We start from the raw sequence: 17044 nt of genomic DNA on the forward strand, positions 1-17044 counted from the left end.
ATGACCATGTATTCAAATGTCTCTTTTGACAGGTTGTTCAGACTTTGAGACCCGTCAAGTTTATATGCTATTCACACACTGATGATGTGATTGTCTGTGTAAATGGTGTGCACAAAAATGCAAATCCACATCTTGACAGACATATAGTAGAGCATATCTACGTTTATTTAATTTTTTAGGGTTCTATGCCTTCCACAGGTGATTTGCCTTTGAGTTCATTTAGACTACTTAAACAAACAGTGTCAAACTCAGTTCCTGGAGGGCCGCAACTCTATACAGTTTAGTTCCAACCCTGCTCACATCTACCTGTAGGTTTCAAACAAGCCTGAATAACTCAATTAGTTTGATCAGGTGTGTTTAATTAGGGGTGGATCTAAACTGTGCAGAGCTGCGGCCCTCCAGGAACCGAGTTTGACACCTGTGACTTAAAGGAACACCACTTTTTTTTTTTTTTCCTTTGGAAATGGGCTCTTTTTACATGTCACCTACTTCAACAGTTGAATTTTATCATTCTTTAATCCATTCACACGATGTCTGGTCTAGCGGGAGCACTTTAAGCTTAGCTTAGCATAAATCATTGAATCGGATTAGACCATTAGCATCTCACTCAAAAACAACCAAATCATTTTCCTATACCTCTTAAGACCCAAGCTGTTTTTTTACATGCATTTTTATTTCTCTTTGCTATTTTGGTTTATTGATCCCTATTTAGAATAAAACCTGAGTACCATCTTTTGATATGATGTACTTTTAGAGAAAAATAATGTCCATTTATGTGGACTCATGGTCTGAATTTGTGTAATTTAAAAACTTTATTTCTGTCTTGAACACACACACATTTTTTTTTTTGAACTATCAGTAAAAACATTTTTTGCCCATTAGGGACAGTTAAAATAGTGTTTGGGACATTTCATATGCTGCCAAACAGTTGCAGGAAGTCCCTGTATGTCTGTTACAAAATATAAAACATAAAAGTTCAAATGTGATGTCTCGGAGGGTAAAGCTGGACTCTTCTCTAGTTACTTTGTGCATGAAGACAGATGAAAAATTAAAAGTTGCTACTTTTTCAGGCAATATGGCTTTAAACTCGCGACACGGTCACATAGTGGGTAGCACTGTCGCCTCACAGCAAGAAGACCACTGGTTTGAGCCCCAGCTGGTTCAGTTGGCATTTCTGTGTGGAGTTTGCATGTTCTCCATGTGTTCACATGGGTTTCCCCCACAGTCCAAAGACATGCACTATAGATGAATTGGGTAAGCTAAATTGACTGTAGTGTTTGTGTGAGTGAGTGAGTGAGTGAGTGAATGAGAATGTATGTGTGTTTTGCAGTACTGGGTTGCAGCTGGAAGGGCATCTGTTGCATAAAAATATGCTGGATAAGTTGGCGGTTCATTCGACTGTGGTAAAGGGACTAAGCCACAGGTGTCAAACTCAGTTCCAAAAGGGCCGCAGCTCTGCACAGTTTAGTTCCAACCCTAATTAAACACACCTGATCAAACTAATCGAGTCCTTCAGGCTTGTTTGAAACCTACAGGAAAGTGTGTTGGAGCAGGGCTGGAACTAAACTGTGCAGGGCTTCGGCCCTTTTGGAACTGAGTTTCACCCCTCTGGACTAAGCCAAAAAGAAAATGAATGTTTATAAACTACACACTCAATTAGCGTAATAATTAAGATACTTCGCTGCTATACCACTGCTGCAGCAGGTGCAATAATAGCATGCAGTGCCTGAAAATAGTCCCTTGCTGGGTAACTAGTAACAGTGTTCCTTTTCCCAGTATTATACAGGAATAAGTGTAAAGTTCCGGTAACACTTGATGGTCCATTTAAGTATTAGTAAACTGTCTGCTTAATATCTGTTGATTCTGCTTCTTTAACACTTAACTGACTATTAGAAACTTTACAAATACATGTCAACTTACGCCAACCCTACCCCAAAGCTAACAGTCTACTTATAATCAAATGAGAATTAGTTAGCATGTAGATGCAATCTAACTTAAATTCAACAAACAAACCATCAAAACAAAGTGACCAAAGATTGTAACCACATCACAATCACAACTTTTCATTTTCCGCCAGTCACAATGAAACCAGCTAAAAGTTACACTTTAAACAGGAAATTATCTCTTTAAAAGTTTTTTTTTTTTTTTTGAGCAATTTGCTAATGGTCTGATCTAATTCAATGATATATGCAAAGCTAAACTAAAAATTAAGCTAAAATTTGTCTTTTGTAAAAATGAATGTTCTGTCCTATTAAGATGGGAAGAGACTTTCCACCAGTGTGGAGAAAAAAAAAAAAATATATATATATAAATATAATAATCATTATTTTTTTGTGTGAAAAATGTACATAAATTATGCGCAAAAAACGAGTAGGATAAACTACAATAAAAACACATTTACAAAATACATTTCAGAATCCACATCTATAAAGTCATGTCAGTTTACTTTTAGAAAATTAAAATGGGTGCAGTGGGATTAATAGACAAACACATTAAAGTTCTTCTCATTCTAAAATCCCTCAACCAAACATCAGAGTGCTTCAGTGTAATCACCTCCCAGAACGGTCTAGTTCTCTGGTCCAAAAGAGCAGTTCTGCACCTCCAAGTCAGCACATGTTCATTTCGTTTCACCTTCACCTTTTGAGGCACGAGTTATTTATTGTAAACATAAGAAAGCTCACAGTGGCTTCTCCTAGCACAGCAATGTTCATTTCTCTTTTTGATATCTTGAGCTAGTTTTTCAGGAAGAGACTATTTAGCTTCCTTTGAATCATTACATGGAAACAGTAATTTATTCACAAGATTTCTGGTTTGATTTTTGTTTTGTTTGTTTTTTCTCTCAACATTCAACAGAATTCAACTTATGTGAGTAGATAGTGAGAAAATTGTATTTAAAAAAAAAAAGCTCTTCCTTTAATTGCAGGTGTACACAGAATCTACAATATGTCAGTCTACATCAAGCTGGTGTAACAGAGGCCAGCTACTGAGTGCTGTGCAGGTAGACCTCACTCCTCTGACCTCTAAAGCTGTTCAGACGCAAGAGGCAATGGTCTTTAGCCTCCTTGTTAGAGCAACCGACTCCCATGCAGAAGGTCACCGGTTCAATCCCAGCTCGGAGCGTGTTGGGTGGCATTGGACCGGTGGGGTCACACTGATCATTAAAAACACACACTTCAACACTTAAACATCAATCCCCAAATCACAACAGGAGATCAGATCTTGTTATTCTTTGTAATTTTAATTCCCATAATTTAATTAGTTCAAATGCAGACAACTTTTCACAAAAAAAGTTCCAAAAAAGAAAGAAAACAGCAATACAGTACATATGCGGATAGGAGGGGGGTTGTTTGTTAAATCTAAAGCCCTGTCTTTCAGATGATACCAGACAGTAAAACAGCATAGCATTCACATCATGGCATTAGAGACGACACGCAGCAGGCAATCAGCAGAGGATTGGGCTACATTCTATTTTCAAGTGCAGATAAGAGCATGGAAACTTAGAAACCATATTAGCACACTACAGGAGAATGTCACTAGGCTGCCAGGAACAGTTATGAAACCTTTTATCAACACACTGGATGTGGATATGGATGATTCTGTTTGCACAAGTCCGATTTGTCCAATCACAGCATGTGCATCTCAGAATGACACCGGTGTTTTAGATCTAAACCGGCGGTTAATGTGCCATTCTTTCAATATGGAAGTCATAACTCTCTACGGCCAAACTACAGCAGCCCAGTGTTTAGTTGTTTGTTCCATGTTGAATTTTGGTTGGAGTAATCTGAGTGTGCATGTTTGTTGGTTGAGCGTCTGCATTGACATACTGTACTTGCATATTTTTTTTCTACTGCGCATGTGAAATATTTTGCTGGTGTGCTGCTATAAAACAAACCAATTCATAGAAGAAAGGCAGATTATATCTCTAGTTTGATGCAAAGTATCGCATGCAGGTTAGAAAAAAGGTTTTACTTGATCTTGCTGTGCCCCGTCTGACTCTTATGGAAGCTTGTTGCAGCCACAGAATAATAATATAATAATAATAATGTAATGGTGTCTAATGGAATGGCATTTTTACCTTTACAATTTTAAGTTTAAATATGCTCAGTTTAATCTCACGATTGTTACTTCTCAGAATAAAAAGAAGGTATAATGTCAACATTAGACATTTCCAAGTTTATATATTGCAATTCTGAAGGGGAAAATGTAACGGCTGAATACAAACTTGAGATTAATCACAAAATAGGCTCAACAGCTCTCAGAAATCTTTTCTCACAAATGTCAGTTTATATCTTGGAGTTTTGAGAAAAACTATTTGAACTGCAAAATATAAAGTCAGAATAATTTTTTTACAATTCAGAACTGATTGGTTTAGCATTTCTAACTCAAAAATGACCCTTTTAAAATGAATAACTAGCAATTTTGAGTTCAACTTTTTCCTTTTTGTTTTGAAATTAATCACAAAATGGGTTCACATCTTCAAATTTGGACCTTTTTTTCTCAAAAAGTCTGTTGTATATGTTTATATTTTGCAGTTCTCAGCAAGTCTACAAACTAACTACAAAAGAACTTGCTTTTCAGACTTTACTGTCTTGCAATTCTGATTTTCTGTATAAAATAGTTATGGTTAGTTATGAAATGCTGGACAAACATTTTTGGATTTCAAATGGATTTTTTTTTATTATTTAAAAATTGTCAAATAAAAATACAACAAAAATAGAATTTTTGATTTTGAGAATTGCGAAAATGTGTAGTTTCTTGTCATTTTGAGTTTAATCACATCTTGAAATCCAATATTTTCCTCTCATAAATGTTTATAAATTTTTGCAAACCTGAGAAAAAACTATTTGAACTGCAAAATATAAAGTCAAAATTATTTATTCCTTGCTATTCAGAATTTACTCGTTTAGTATTTCTGACTCACAATTCTGCATTCGTTTTTATGTTGCATTACAAACTAGCAATTTTGAGGTCATTAATTCCAACTTTTTCTTTGTTGTTTTCATTTTGATCACAAAATGGGTTCACATCTATTTTTTTCTCAGAAATGTCATTTTATTGCAGTTCTCAGAAACACAATCTGAACAACAAAATAGAAACTTAAAATAGAAGATTTTTTTCCTTGCAATTCTGCAATTTTATTCTCAAGTTTCTAAATAAAATCTTGCTATACTTAGTTATTAATTTAGACAGTTGAGAATTTTAATAACTTTAAATAGTTTTTTGTCGTTTAACAATTCTGACTCACAAATCTGCATTAATTTTTTTAACAAGCAATTTTGAGTTCTTTAATTCCAGCTTTTTCCTTGTTGTTTTGAGTTTAATCACATAATGGGTTCACATCTTGAAATTCTGACTATTTTTCTCTCAGAAAAGTCACCTTGTATCTTGCAGAAAATCCATCTCAACTACAAAATATAAACTCTTTTTTTTCTTGCTATTCAGAATCTATTGGTCTTGAAAATTAAAAAAAAAAAAAGAAAGAAAAAAAAACTAGAATTTTGACTTGAGAATAACAAATTGTTTCTAGTCATTTTGACTCAGAAATCTAAGACAAAAAAAAACACAATCTGAACCATGAAATAGAAACTATTTTTATTCCTTGCTATTCAGACTTTATTGGTCTATTTCTATATAAACTCTTGCTATTCTTAGTTCTGAATTGCTGGACATAAGCTTGAATTTTTTGAATTTTTTAAAATAACTTTCTTGTTTTTTTGTCATTTTGATCTTGAAATTTAAACGTTTTCCTCGCAGAAATGTTTATATCTTGTAGTTATGAGAAAAAAAAAAACAGAACAGCAAAATATAAACTCAATTCTTTGCTATTCAGGATTGAATCATTTCACATTTACAATTTAATCGTCGCAAATTTACGTACAAGATCGTATTAAAAATTATACAAATTACTGCATATAAACTCACAATCATTTAGGTCTTTTTTTAGACACTATTCAGACTTCTTTACTTTTAAAATGTTCAGTGAAAACTAGCGATTTTGAGTTCAGTCAAACCTGTAAAGCAAAACGACCAAATAATAGTTGCATTTCCTCAATTTTATTCCGTGTCGGTAGCAAGCTTCCACAGACTCTAAACATTGGTGTCGCCGCTGCTGGTGAAGGTGCGATTGACCACAGTCTGGCTGCTTAGTATTGCATTTCAGGGAAACAAAATTACAAAGTTATTCAACCTTACTTGTCCAAAAAAACAATCATGAAAAACTTGTTGAATTTTAACAACTCGCAACCTCTCTCTTCTCTCTCACACACAAAAGGAGAGACATCCCTGGGCAAGGAAAAAGAACAACAATGGATTTATGGAACCAATCCACATCCCCAACCTCTGCTAGAACAGTTCAGATCTTTAAGGAAAAAAGAAATTCAGTGGTTTTTAGCACCGAATTTCCTTACAATAGCATTCAGGAGCCTCTCCGCGTGAGAACTCGCCACCCAGGTAGAACTTATATATGTAGAAAAATATAGTTTAATGAAATTTATATATCTATTCATTTCTTTTTTTGAATCATATCCACCATGTAAAGTTGTGTAACTACATAACAGCAGTGCGACGTAACACAGGATCATGAAGGTTCACACTGCTAAAAACACAAACTGACATGAAACACCTTTGCACGACGCCTGGTTATTTCATATTAATTTTGTGATTAATAGTTAGTTGATTGGCATATTTTGTAGTTGTTGTTTTTTTAGGCAACTGCAATGAGTTATTCTACAATATGATTACAATGTAAACACCACAGTACTGAAGTTACTGTATCCAACAAACAGTAAAGCACAACATTACAAGGCAAATGGCCATATTAAGCATAGATTTGTTCTTGATGAAAAAGTAATACACTAAAAAATAATAATAAAAGAAGAAGAAACAGCAACACTTTGCATTGGTTCAAAAGCCACACGTTTGTACAGTTTCCAAATCTGGTGACAAGGCTGAACGTATTGATAAAGCCTGCTTCACCTGATAAAACATGGTCATTTAATCTTTCTTTTGTATTTTTTGGACTGAATTCATGAGATTTTTTTGGTTTCTTGTGCCACAAATAGATCATTACATACTGACCTTTCATTTCTTGACTCATTCGCACCACTGAATCACATATTGACCTGATGTTCAACTAATTCCTCTTCTGATAACATTAATCGATTTATCAGCGAGGTTGACTCAAGTAATCGGATGCTGATATGAGATTGACCAGGCCGGCGTTTACTCCAAAACATCATATATGTGGATATTTCTTATACGTTTGTGCTGGCTGATGTGGGATTTTGGCTGTCTCTGCACATACAGGTTTGTTTTTTTTAAGAATTGGCATCATGGGCTCTAATAACAATATACGCTAAAACTGAGCTTCTAGCATCCTTTATATACTCTGCACATCATTTAGGTTGTTATTAAAAACACTGTCAAGGAGTATGGCAATTCCACTCAAACATAATCATCTTTGGCTATTTATTTTTCATAAAAATCAGGTTGATTCATTGATGTGTATCGATTTTTTATTTTAAAATACCTCAGATATGTTCCTTTTTTATGTCTTTAAACAATAATATCCACCGATACCTTAAAAGGGAGTCAATGATAAGGATTATGAACGTAGCGTCTTGTCATAAAGTAAATTTAAAAATATTTGATCATTTCGATATGCTTGGAAGAGCATCCGTTTCATGCAACTACCAAAACCTCCTTAAACGTAACATTAGAAGACCTCAGAATAAGTCCGAAAACTCAAAGTCGAATATATATACATATACACACAGTAGAAATTAAAGTAGCATACGTAGTCAAAACATGATTTCATCTTCACACCTTGTGTTATGTATTTTTTTTAAAGGTATGAATGATAACATATCCAGAAAAATAAATATGACGATGAAAGAACAGGGATTTATGACCACTAGAAAAATGACTCATGTAACGTTATGAGATAGCACAGTTTCGTCTTTTGTGTGGCATAGTGGGTTAGCTGAGGTATGATTTTCTTTTTTAGCTAAAGTATTGAACAGCAGGACGCTTTCAGTGTCATTTCGACAGAAGTTTGACTTTTCAGCAAACGGAATTAGCGATATGTTTAGGTTTATAACACTCCACAAGCATTTAGAGGCCTAGGAGACTGGATTTTGCACTGATATACTGGGAATTGCGCCAGTGATTGGCAATTGTAAGTTATAAATGCACTGTATTTGTATGTGCAGCTCTGTTTACTCCCTTGAAGCTGTAGGACCCACAGATACTGTTTAGTGTGTTTTTGTACCTTTTGATATCACTGAGTCAAATATCTTACGCTTTATGGTAACATTTCAACAGAAACGATAGTAAAAATGAAATGGAAATAAATACTCTTGACAAAGATTAAGGATATTTAAGTCAAAGGATTCTGGATGCTTTTTCCAGGCAGCATTTAAAAACTCTCTCTCTCTTCACTTTCTGGCTTTTATATTGACGTATATATATTTTTTTTCCGTCTCTGTTTTATCTTTTCGCCATTACCTTCCTATACCTCTCTCTCATATCCCAAATTCTCCTTCTCAAACGTAAGGCAGGATGCCATAGACGAACAAGGCCATGACAGCGGCGCTGAACAGGCCTGCTACAGGAACGGTGACGAACCAGGCCAGGAAGATGTTTCTGAAGAGACGCCAGTCCACGGCCTTCCTGGAGCGGATCCAGCCCACCGCCACCACCGAGCCCACCTGCAGCCACAGCACAGGCCAAATCACAGAGTTAGCTACAGTAAACAGTACAAACTGGATTTGATTACTCAGGGGGGAGCTAGGGGTATAATATTTGCCAGAATGTATTTTGTTATTCTTGCAATAATCATTTCTTTAAAGACCCCATGAAATCACAAGCATGGTTTAGTGTGCGGCTTTGATCTTATTTTAAAGCAAGAAAATACACTGGTGCATATTAAAGTGTTCAAACAACTGTTTTTACAGTAAACAGATAGTATGCCTCAGATGTGGCTATGTGGCACTGAAAAAAATCAGCTTTTATTAAAGGGATAGTTCACCCCAAATGAAAAATTAGCCATTAATTCTCTTACCCTCAGGGCATTAAAGAAGTAGGTGGCTTTTGTTTGCAAAAATAAATGTATAAAAGGCAAAACAAATTTAATACCAGTGGCTCATGATGATACATTAAGGGCTCCGGTATACTTCAAACCAAACCGTGGAACAAACTGAAATGAAGTAATTTTAAACTAAGTATATTTTGAATTTGTTTTGGCTGTTTGAAACAGCACACCAAAGCTGCCATTGGTCTGTGGCGATTTCGAAATATGCAGGTTTGTTTGGGAACTTTTTTTTTTTTTGACGTGTGATTTATTTCTCATTCCCAGGGGGTCAGACAGGAGAACAACATCTAAAACAATACCACTAGCCACATGAATACACTGTAGAGGGGTAGCATAGTTGGTACGGATATATCCGCACCTGTGTGACCAGTCGCAGAGAGATTTTAAAGGGGTTACACAGCAGAAAGGAAGCCCACATTGTCGCATCTTTTCTTAGAGTTTGCACAAAGTGGCGATGCCATTTGATGCCTCCAATTACTGCAGCACGCACTATTTATTTATTTTTTGTAATTATATTAGAATTTCAGCAGCCTTCTTATTTATAATAATAGACTCAAACCATTCTAAAAATGTTTTTATTAATGTACATGTTCAGAATGTTTTTGTTTTGGTAATAATTATTTTTACAGTTCTGTAAAATTCTCTGGTCCATATTTGATTAATTGAGCAGAATCAGTATGTTCTTGTCCATCTTGGTCCCACTTTTTTCTGTTTGAATAGAATATACCGTTACTCAGCATTGCTCAGTTCAAACTTTTTTTGCCCTCAATTGAAGAACAAAAAAGTAGTTTTTCTGAAGTAGAACGACCACTTTATATGGTTTTAGAAAATGAAGATATTTTAGAATTATCGTGAGACCTCTCTGATCCTCCAGACAAATTATTTTTCCCTAATGCAGCTTACTTCCTCTTTCTATAAAAAGGTACCTCATGACAGACCTATCTTGCTCTGAAATGTTTAATGTTTGTTTATGGTTCGTGGAGTCCAATGTCACTGCATGTAACATGTAGTGTTGTGACAAATAAAGGCTTCTTCATCACTATCATATGTTAAAAATCAGAAAAGGAACCAAAAACATTGTCAAAACCTATGTGAACTCAATCATCCAACTGTAAGCATTTGAAGCTCCAAGAACATTTTTATAAAAGGCAATAAACTTCACCTTTGTCTTGTCTTCTTTGACAGGTCAGGTTGTGCATTTACTACAGGCAGTAGGACGTACAGCCATTATGGCTTGTTTCCACTGAGTGGCATGGCATGGTACGGTTCGGGTCCGTACCTTTATCAGGCTTGCGTTTTCACCACAAAGGGTACCCTTTTGGTGGGCATGGTGTATGACAAAGTTTAAGTCAACGTCATGCTCCTCGAGAAATTGTCTACAGTAAAGCTGTACGAGTCGTTAAGTTATCATATGAGAAGCACTTCTCACAAAACAGATGCTTTAAACACAAATAATTCTGTATAAATGTTTATTACTAACTTTTCTATGAACATGATTTGATTATAACTGCAGATCAATGACAGTGCAAAATAGCCTACTGTAACGTCTGTAATTATATAAAATAAATATATAAATGCAACATATATGAACGCATACAACCCCTTACAGTCTCTGATATATTATTCATTACAGAAAAAATACACACATGATACATTTAGTACTTATTTGAGTACTTATTGAATATAGCCCACAGTGAGCGCAAACCTCTCATCTGATCTGAGTCTGTAATCTTCAGCAGCACATGTAAGCTCTGTTAAGAGAGTCATTTTGACATTTCCAGTTCATAATAGTCCAAAAGGTAAAGATAAACATGGCAGTTTGTTCATGATTCAGGTTGCTAAAACAATTTTGCTCCTGTGTATTTTTCCGCGCTTCACTCTTCACGCGCTTGTCCTTTTCTTTCTGAATGGATCAGATGACGGAGACACTTGACCGAAAAAGTGGTATGGTGCGGTTTGGTTCGGTACGCTTTTTGACAGTGGAAACGGCCATAAAAGCGTACCAAACCGAACTGTACTGTACCGTACCACTCAGTGGAGAATTAGAGTCAGCAGCTCAACAAGGAGGCGTCATATTGCCCATAATAAACTCACCCTAATCTGACAGGGAAAATGTAGGCAAACCAAGTGGTTTTTACAGTTGTTTTTACAAGTGTTCTTGGAGCTTCATATGATTACAGTTGAACCGCTGAAGTCACATTGAAACACACTGAATGCTTTGACAATGCTTTTGGTTTCTTTTTTGGACATCTGAGGAGGATGAGAGAGCTCTTGGATTTCATCTAAAATGCTTTAATTTGTGTTACGAAGATGAAAGAAAGTCTCGGGGGATTGACACAACATGAGGGCGAGTAATTAAAAACAGAATTGACATTTTTTGAGTGAACTAATACTTTCAGGTTATTTATGAAATAAAACGATCAAGATAAATTAAATCTGCTCATCGCGTAATATGACCACATTTTTTTGTCAGGCCACTTGGATTCAAGAGATTCATTTGATTCCATCTGGATTAAATTCATGATGCCTTTATATATTTTTGCATTAAGTTTTGATGCAATTGGTTGAACTATTGATTTAACTGTAGCCAGTCATTAGACATAATAGGTTCACGAAACAGTGTCCTTTGTGTCAAGCAACAACTGATGATTTCAAGTATTTTTATCTACTGCTATACTGAATATTTTATACCACCACCATAAATAAATATAGGTTATTGCAAAGATTTTCAACCCTGTTTAATTGCATGTCATCCTAATTATATAGACAATCAATATATTGCCCATTTATATAGTATATAAACAGCATTTTTAAAAAGCAAAGCAAAAGCTCTAAATTGAATAAACATGATGTTTAATATCACTTCTGATTTCATAGGGGTCATATGCGGACTATTGTCTTTTGAAATAACAAAATACATAATAAATATGGTTAATTCACCCAGGTAGTGGTTAGTTAGACAACTCAAAGTACTGCAAGGTTTAAAACTCAAGCTTTTTTCCCCTTCTCCACAGAATTACAACTAGTGAATACGATACAATTACTAGCTTTCAGTGCTTTTAACAAAGCCTTTCTCATTCCCTGCATTCAACACGTTTCTCCTTCTGCTTGAAAGGCAAAGTCATGTCATGTCCTGCTTAATAACACAGGGCAGCGGGACGAGGCACATTTCCATACATGCTGTGTGACTCAGGGGTTCTGCTGACAGGTGTTGTGTGGATCCGCCTGTTCTTATACGGTCACTGTAACCCAAGACTGCGTCACAGGGGGGCTAAATCTAGAGCAAAAGTCAATGGAAAGTCAACAACGGAGACAGAATAAAAGATTCAGGCCATTCCTTCTCTCGCTCCAAGATTTAAGGCAAGACACTGCAGATGAAAAAACCAACTAACGGTTAACCTCATAGCTGATTAAGTACATTAAGAATTTCACACTTATAAATAATATATTGTGTAAATAATCAAATTAAACTTCTTCATTATATACATGCTAATTTCTATACATTTCTAGCACTGAAATCTGAACAAAATATGAAGACAGGCTTAAAATTCTTATTTCATTTATTTATTTATTTTAAATGTTTATTATTAAGTGTCAACAAAGGGTATTTTGGAAATTTTCAATTAACTTCATGATTCCAGAAATAAACAGCAAAACTATTTGGAGAAAATAACATTCATAAATATGTATTCTATTTGAAATATACAGACACAAGAAACACTTGAAGAAACACAGAAAAGTGCTATATAAATGTAAGGAATTATTATTATTATTATTATTATTATTATTAAATGTATTTGAAATTCAGGGCTCCCACTTTAAGCCAAATATAAAAAATCCCTAACTAAAAAAAGCAGAATTTCCATGACCTGTATAATGAATGGAAACAGGCCACTGTTGTGCTTTGCATAATATTAAAATTATTTAGGCTTGAATATCATTTTGCATGAATTTAATAGCCACTGCAAGAGCAACACTGGACAATTTACAACGGACAATTTGGTACTTTACAGTTTGTGTGGCTGTAAAGTGCTCCTTTCCTATCTGATTGCTCAATAGTTGTTTTACAAACTTTACATTGAGCATTTTTGTCATCTAATTTTGAGCCAGCAGTTTTTAAAAGTAGTCATTTTAAGTATATATTTTAAGCCAAAGCTCATAAAACTGTACATAACCCAACCCTGTACATTAGAAAAATTATAAAAAAAATAATAATCTCAATTTATGTGCATAAAAAACATTATTGCCTGCAGTGTTTAGCCTTAAAACCCTTGATTTCTGCAAAACTCACGTAAGATGCTTGGCCATGGGATAATTTGTGAATTTAAAGCATACACCAATTCATTTCTGTGAATTTGATAACATTGTCTGTTTATTAAATGTTGTTTTCTGATGCTCTGATCATCAATATAGTCATGATGAAATTGTGACTCCCCCATCACTGCCGTGTGTTTGTGTTTTCATATTGATGTTGGATTAACTGGATGATGGTCTTCTGGACATGAACTGTCTGCCAATTCATATTTTGTATAGAATGGCATTAAAACATGACATATGCATTATTCTAATGTTCAAATTAGGGCTGTCAATCAGTTTACCAGTTTGAAAAAAATGTATTTTGTTATAAAGTTTAATCAAATTAGTATTTATTCAGATATGCCCCGAAAGAAAAAAGACATGTAATTATAAAAGTATCGAGCGCATTGTATTAAAAATAAATATAATAAAACTGACCAAAAAAATAATAATAATAATTTAAAGAAAAAATCATTAAATCCTGTTGATGCATAGCATTTGGTTGACTTGATTATTTTATGTAAAGATTTTTGTTTTTAATTTATGTATTTGTTTACTGAAATGAATTAAACTATATCTAAAAGGTAATCCAAAATACTAATAAATACTATATATATATATATATATATATATATATATATATATATACACACACACACACACACACACACACACACACACACACACATATATATATATACAGTATATATATATATATTGAAATCAATTAAAATTTATACTCTAATATATCTGTGAAAATGATTTCCCTCAGTAATATTTACATTTAAGGTATTTGATAAGATGCGGACAATTTATTTGCATTTAATCAGCTTTGTACGTAAATAAAATCAATTTTGTTCTTCATGTTATTTTTTTAAATCAAACCAAATTAATGTTTAATTGACAGCCCTAATGAAAACAGACCCTCACACCCTCATTTTCTTCAATCCAGCTTTTACAAGATGTTTCTAAATCTAAAGAAAGGTCTGAAAGGTGTATGAATCTGAAACCAAACAAGTTTAAAGCCCTGGATTGCCCTTCAATCCCAAAGCATTTCAAAAACCCCTAGAAAAACATCAAAGCACACAGGGGAGAAGAGGGAATAAACACAGGTCAGCTCATTTCCGTTGCAGGGATTTGTAAAAGCAAACACAAAAGGAAATAAGCTTTGTACTGACTCTTGACTATAGTTGACTCACTCGTGTCCGGTATTAGTCTAAGAAGAAGAGTTCAGACTGTTGACCTAACGTATGATAATGAGGTGAAATTAACTTTAAATGACGTTACTGGAATGGTATGGATTAGGTTAACATGTTGAGCATTTGGACTATAATGTATGCAACCAAAAAGTAAATTTAAAGAAAAAAATAAAAATGGACTAAAAAAAAAAATGACTCATTACAGCCTCTTCTATAAAACAACTAGTGCTGGGCAATGTTTTTGAATTTTTAATTTCAATTTAAATGTACTCGGAAAAAAATGATTATTATAATATATTTTTCCTTGCTTATTATGTTGGCAAAATGAACTGACACAAAATAACATGCATGTATCAGCCGATTCGAATGTTATCATTCAATTGAATGGGCGTTATCAGTGGTTGTCAGCTGATAGATATGGGCCAGTAGGGGCCTTCTGCGCCTACTGGTAGGCTCAGATGGCTGTTATCATTCATCCACATGCTTAATCAGCTATAGATTACATACTACTACAGCCGGAAGTTAATTAGAATTATTAAAATTATTCATTAAATTTCCAAATAATTGTATTTCATCAACGTCTACCCCTACCGTCATATTAATGTAAAAAGAGATCTAGATCTGAAGTCTTCTTTATTAGTGTAGCTGACTAACCATGTAGTTGGATGATAACAGCTCTCTGAGCCTACCACTAGGTGCAGAATGCCCCAACTGCCCCATATCTATCAGCTGATAATCACTGATAATGCCCTTAAATCGATTGATAAAATTTAATGGGGGCAGATGTATAAATACACACATGCATTTATGGGTCTGTATTTACATATTCTATACAATTTATTATACAGTACACTGCATACATAAAGCAAATACAAACATTTTGGGTGCAATTAATGACGATTAATTGTTTGACTGCTAAAATTACTGATCAAAGCTATTAGCTAAGCTTATTTGTGACTAAATGTTTGGTGTTAAATTTGTCTTTTAGATGAGACGTTAAACTGAGGTTCTGACTCTCTGTGGTCATTAAAAATCCCAAGGCACTTCTTAAAAGTAGGGGTGTAACCCCAGTGTCCTGGACAAACACCCTCCATCGACCCTTACCAATCATGGCCTACCAATCATCCCCATCCACCAAATTGGCACTATCATGGTCTCTCCACTCCAATAGCTATGTAATGAGCACACTGGTGCCGTTGTTCTATGGCTGCAGTCACATCAGCCAAGTGGATGCTGCACACTGGTGGATGTTAAGTGTGGAGAGACCACCCCCCAATGATTGTTAAGCGTTTTGGGTGTATGGCCATACACGATAAATGCGCTAAATAAATACACATTACGTTATATTACATTGCCATATATATTGGAATAAAGTAGTCCTCATTTGCAGTGGATCACTCATTCTTGTCTTAAGACAATTTTGAAAAAATTTTTTTTTGATCCACTTACAATTTTGACTACTGTATGCAAGAAATTTTCCTTCCTATTTCAAGCATTTTTTTCTGCACCTCTTCATCTGTGCTTAAAAAAATATTCTAATTTAGTCAACTGTTCAGAGAGAAAGAAAAAATATATATTTTACCCAAATCACCCAGCTCTAAAAACCACTAAGCAGATGAGCAAAAATGAATCAAAGAAACAAAAGAATCAAAGCTGCAATCATGGCGAGAGTCATGTTTGCAGAAGGTGAGTGCTGATTGGTTGTTTAATGATAAAGCTAATTAAGCTACAGGGCGGAGTTTAGCTCTACCAAAGCGTCACTACTGGACCAATACCTTGCAGTGGGTGGAGCTTATAGGAACGCCCATATTTGAGGCAACAAGCACAGTTAAAGCGCTCATTACTTCAATGCAAAATCCACTGTGAAAAGACAACAAATGACAAGACAAAGACAAACACAATGTAAGAGACACACATGCATGGAGCCAGGCACCACTGGCCCAAACACAAACGTGGACAAATACACAACAGCATGCCACAACAGAGATGAGCAGGACATAGAGATGATGTACTGAAGCGTCACTTAAACACAAGTCTGTGAAGAGAAGAGGCAGTTATTTCATTGTGAATGAATCAAGGCCATGTCTGAGAGAAGAGGACGGAGAGAGAGAGAGTCTTCATTTCTTAATGGCTTAGAGAGAATGAGACGCTTCAGTGTCCTTCGTTGACATCCGTGTGATTTATGACTTTTATGTCAGAAACGGTGACCGAGTCAATGACATCAGTAACTGGATAAGTCATGTGAGGCTATGAGCTATGAAGCTTTTTTATTATAATAAAACACTGAATAATAATAACTTAATTTAAAAACTGATTACAGAATTGCATTAAAAATGTGGTAAAAATATTATACACACACACGCACGCACGCACGCGCACAAAATATATAATATATTTTATTTAATTATTTTTTTTCTATTTTATAGATCTCAAATCTGATATCCTTGCAATATTTTTC

General features: G+C 34.7%; 1 protein-coding gene across 7 annotated transcripts in view; it reads right to left on the reverse strand.

Moving 5' to 3' along the window:
* Nucleotides 1-3217: 3217 nt before the first annotated feature.
* slc20a2 (solute carrier family 20 member 2) overlaps nucleotides 3218-17044 on the reverse strand; it is a 117650-nt gene continuing 103823 nt past the window's right edge. For 4 of the 7 annotated variants that reach the window (XM_073909551.1, XM_073909549.1, XM_073909554.1 and 1 more), the window contains one exon: nucleotides 3218-8708. In XM_073909551.1, the coding sequence (XP_073765652.1) occupies nucleotides 8544-8708 (165 nt within the window). In that variant the 3' untranslated portion in view covers nucleotides 3218-8543. 7 annotated transcript variants of the gene reach the window in all.

Source organism: Danio rerio, chromosome 8, assembly GCF_049306965.1.
Source record: "Danio rerio strain Tuebingen ecotype United States chromosome 8, GRCz12tu, whole genome shotgun sequence".
Taxonomy (NCBI): Eukaryota; Metazoa; Chordata; class Actinopteri; order Cypriniformes; family Danionidae; genus Danio; species Danio rerio.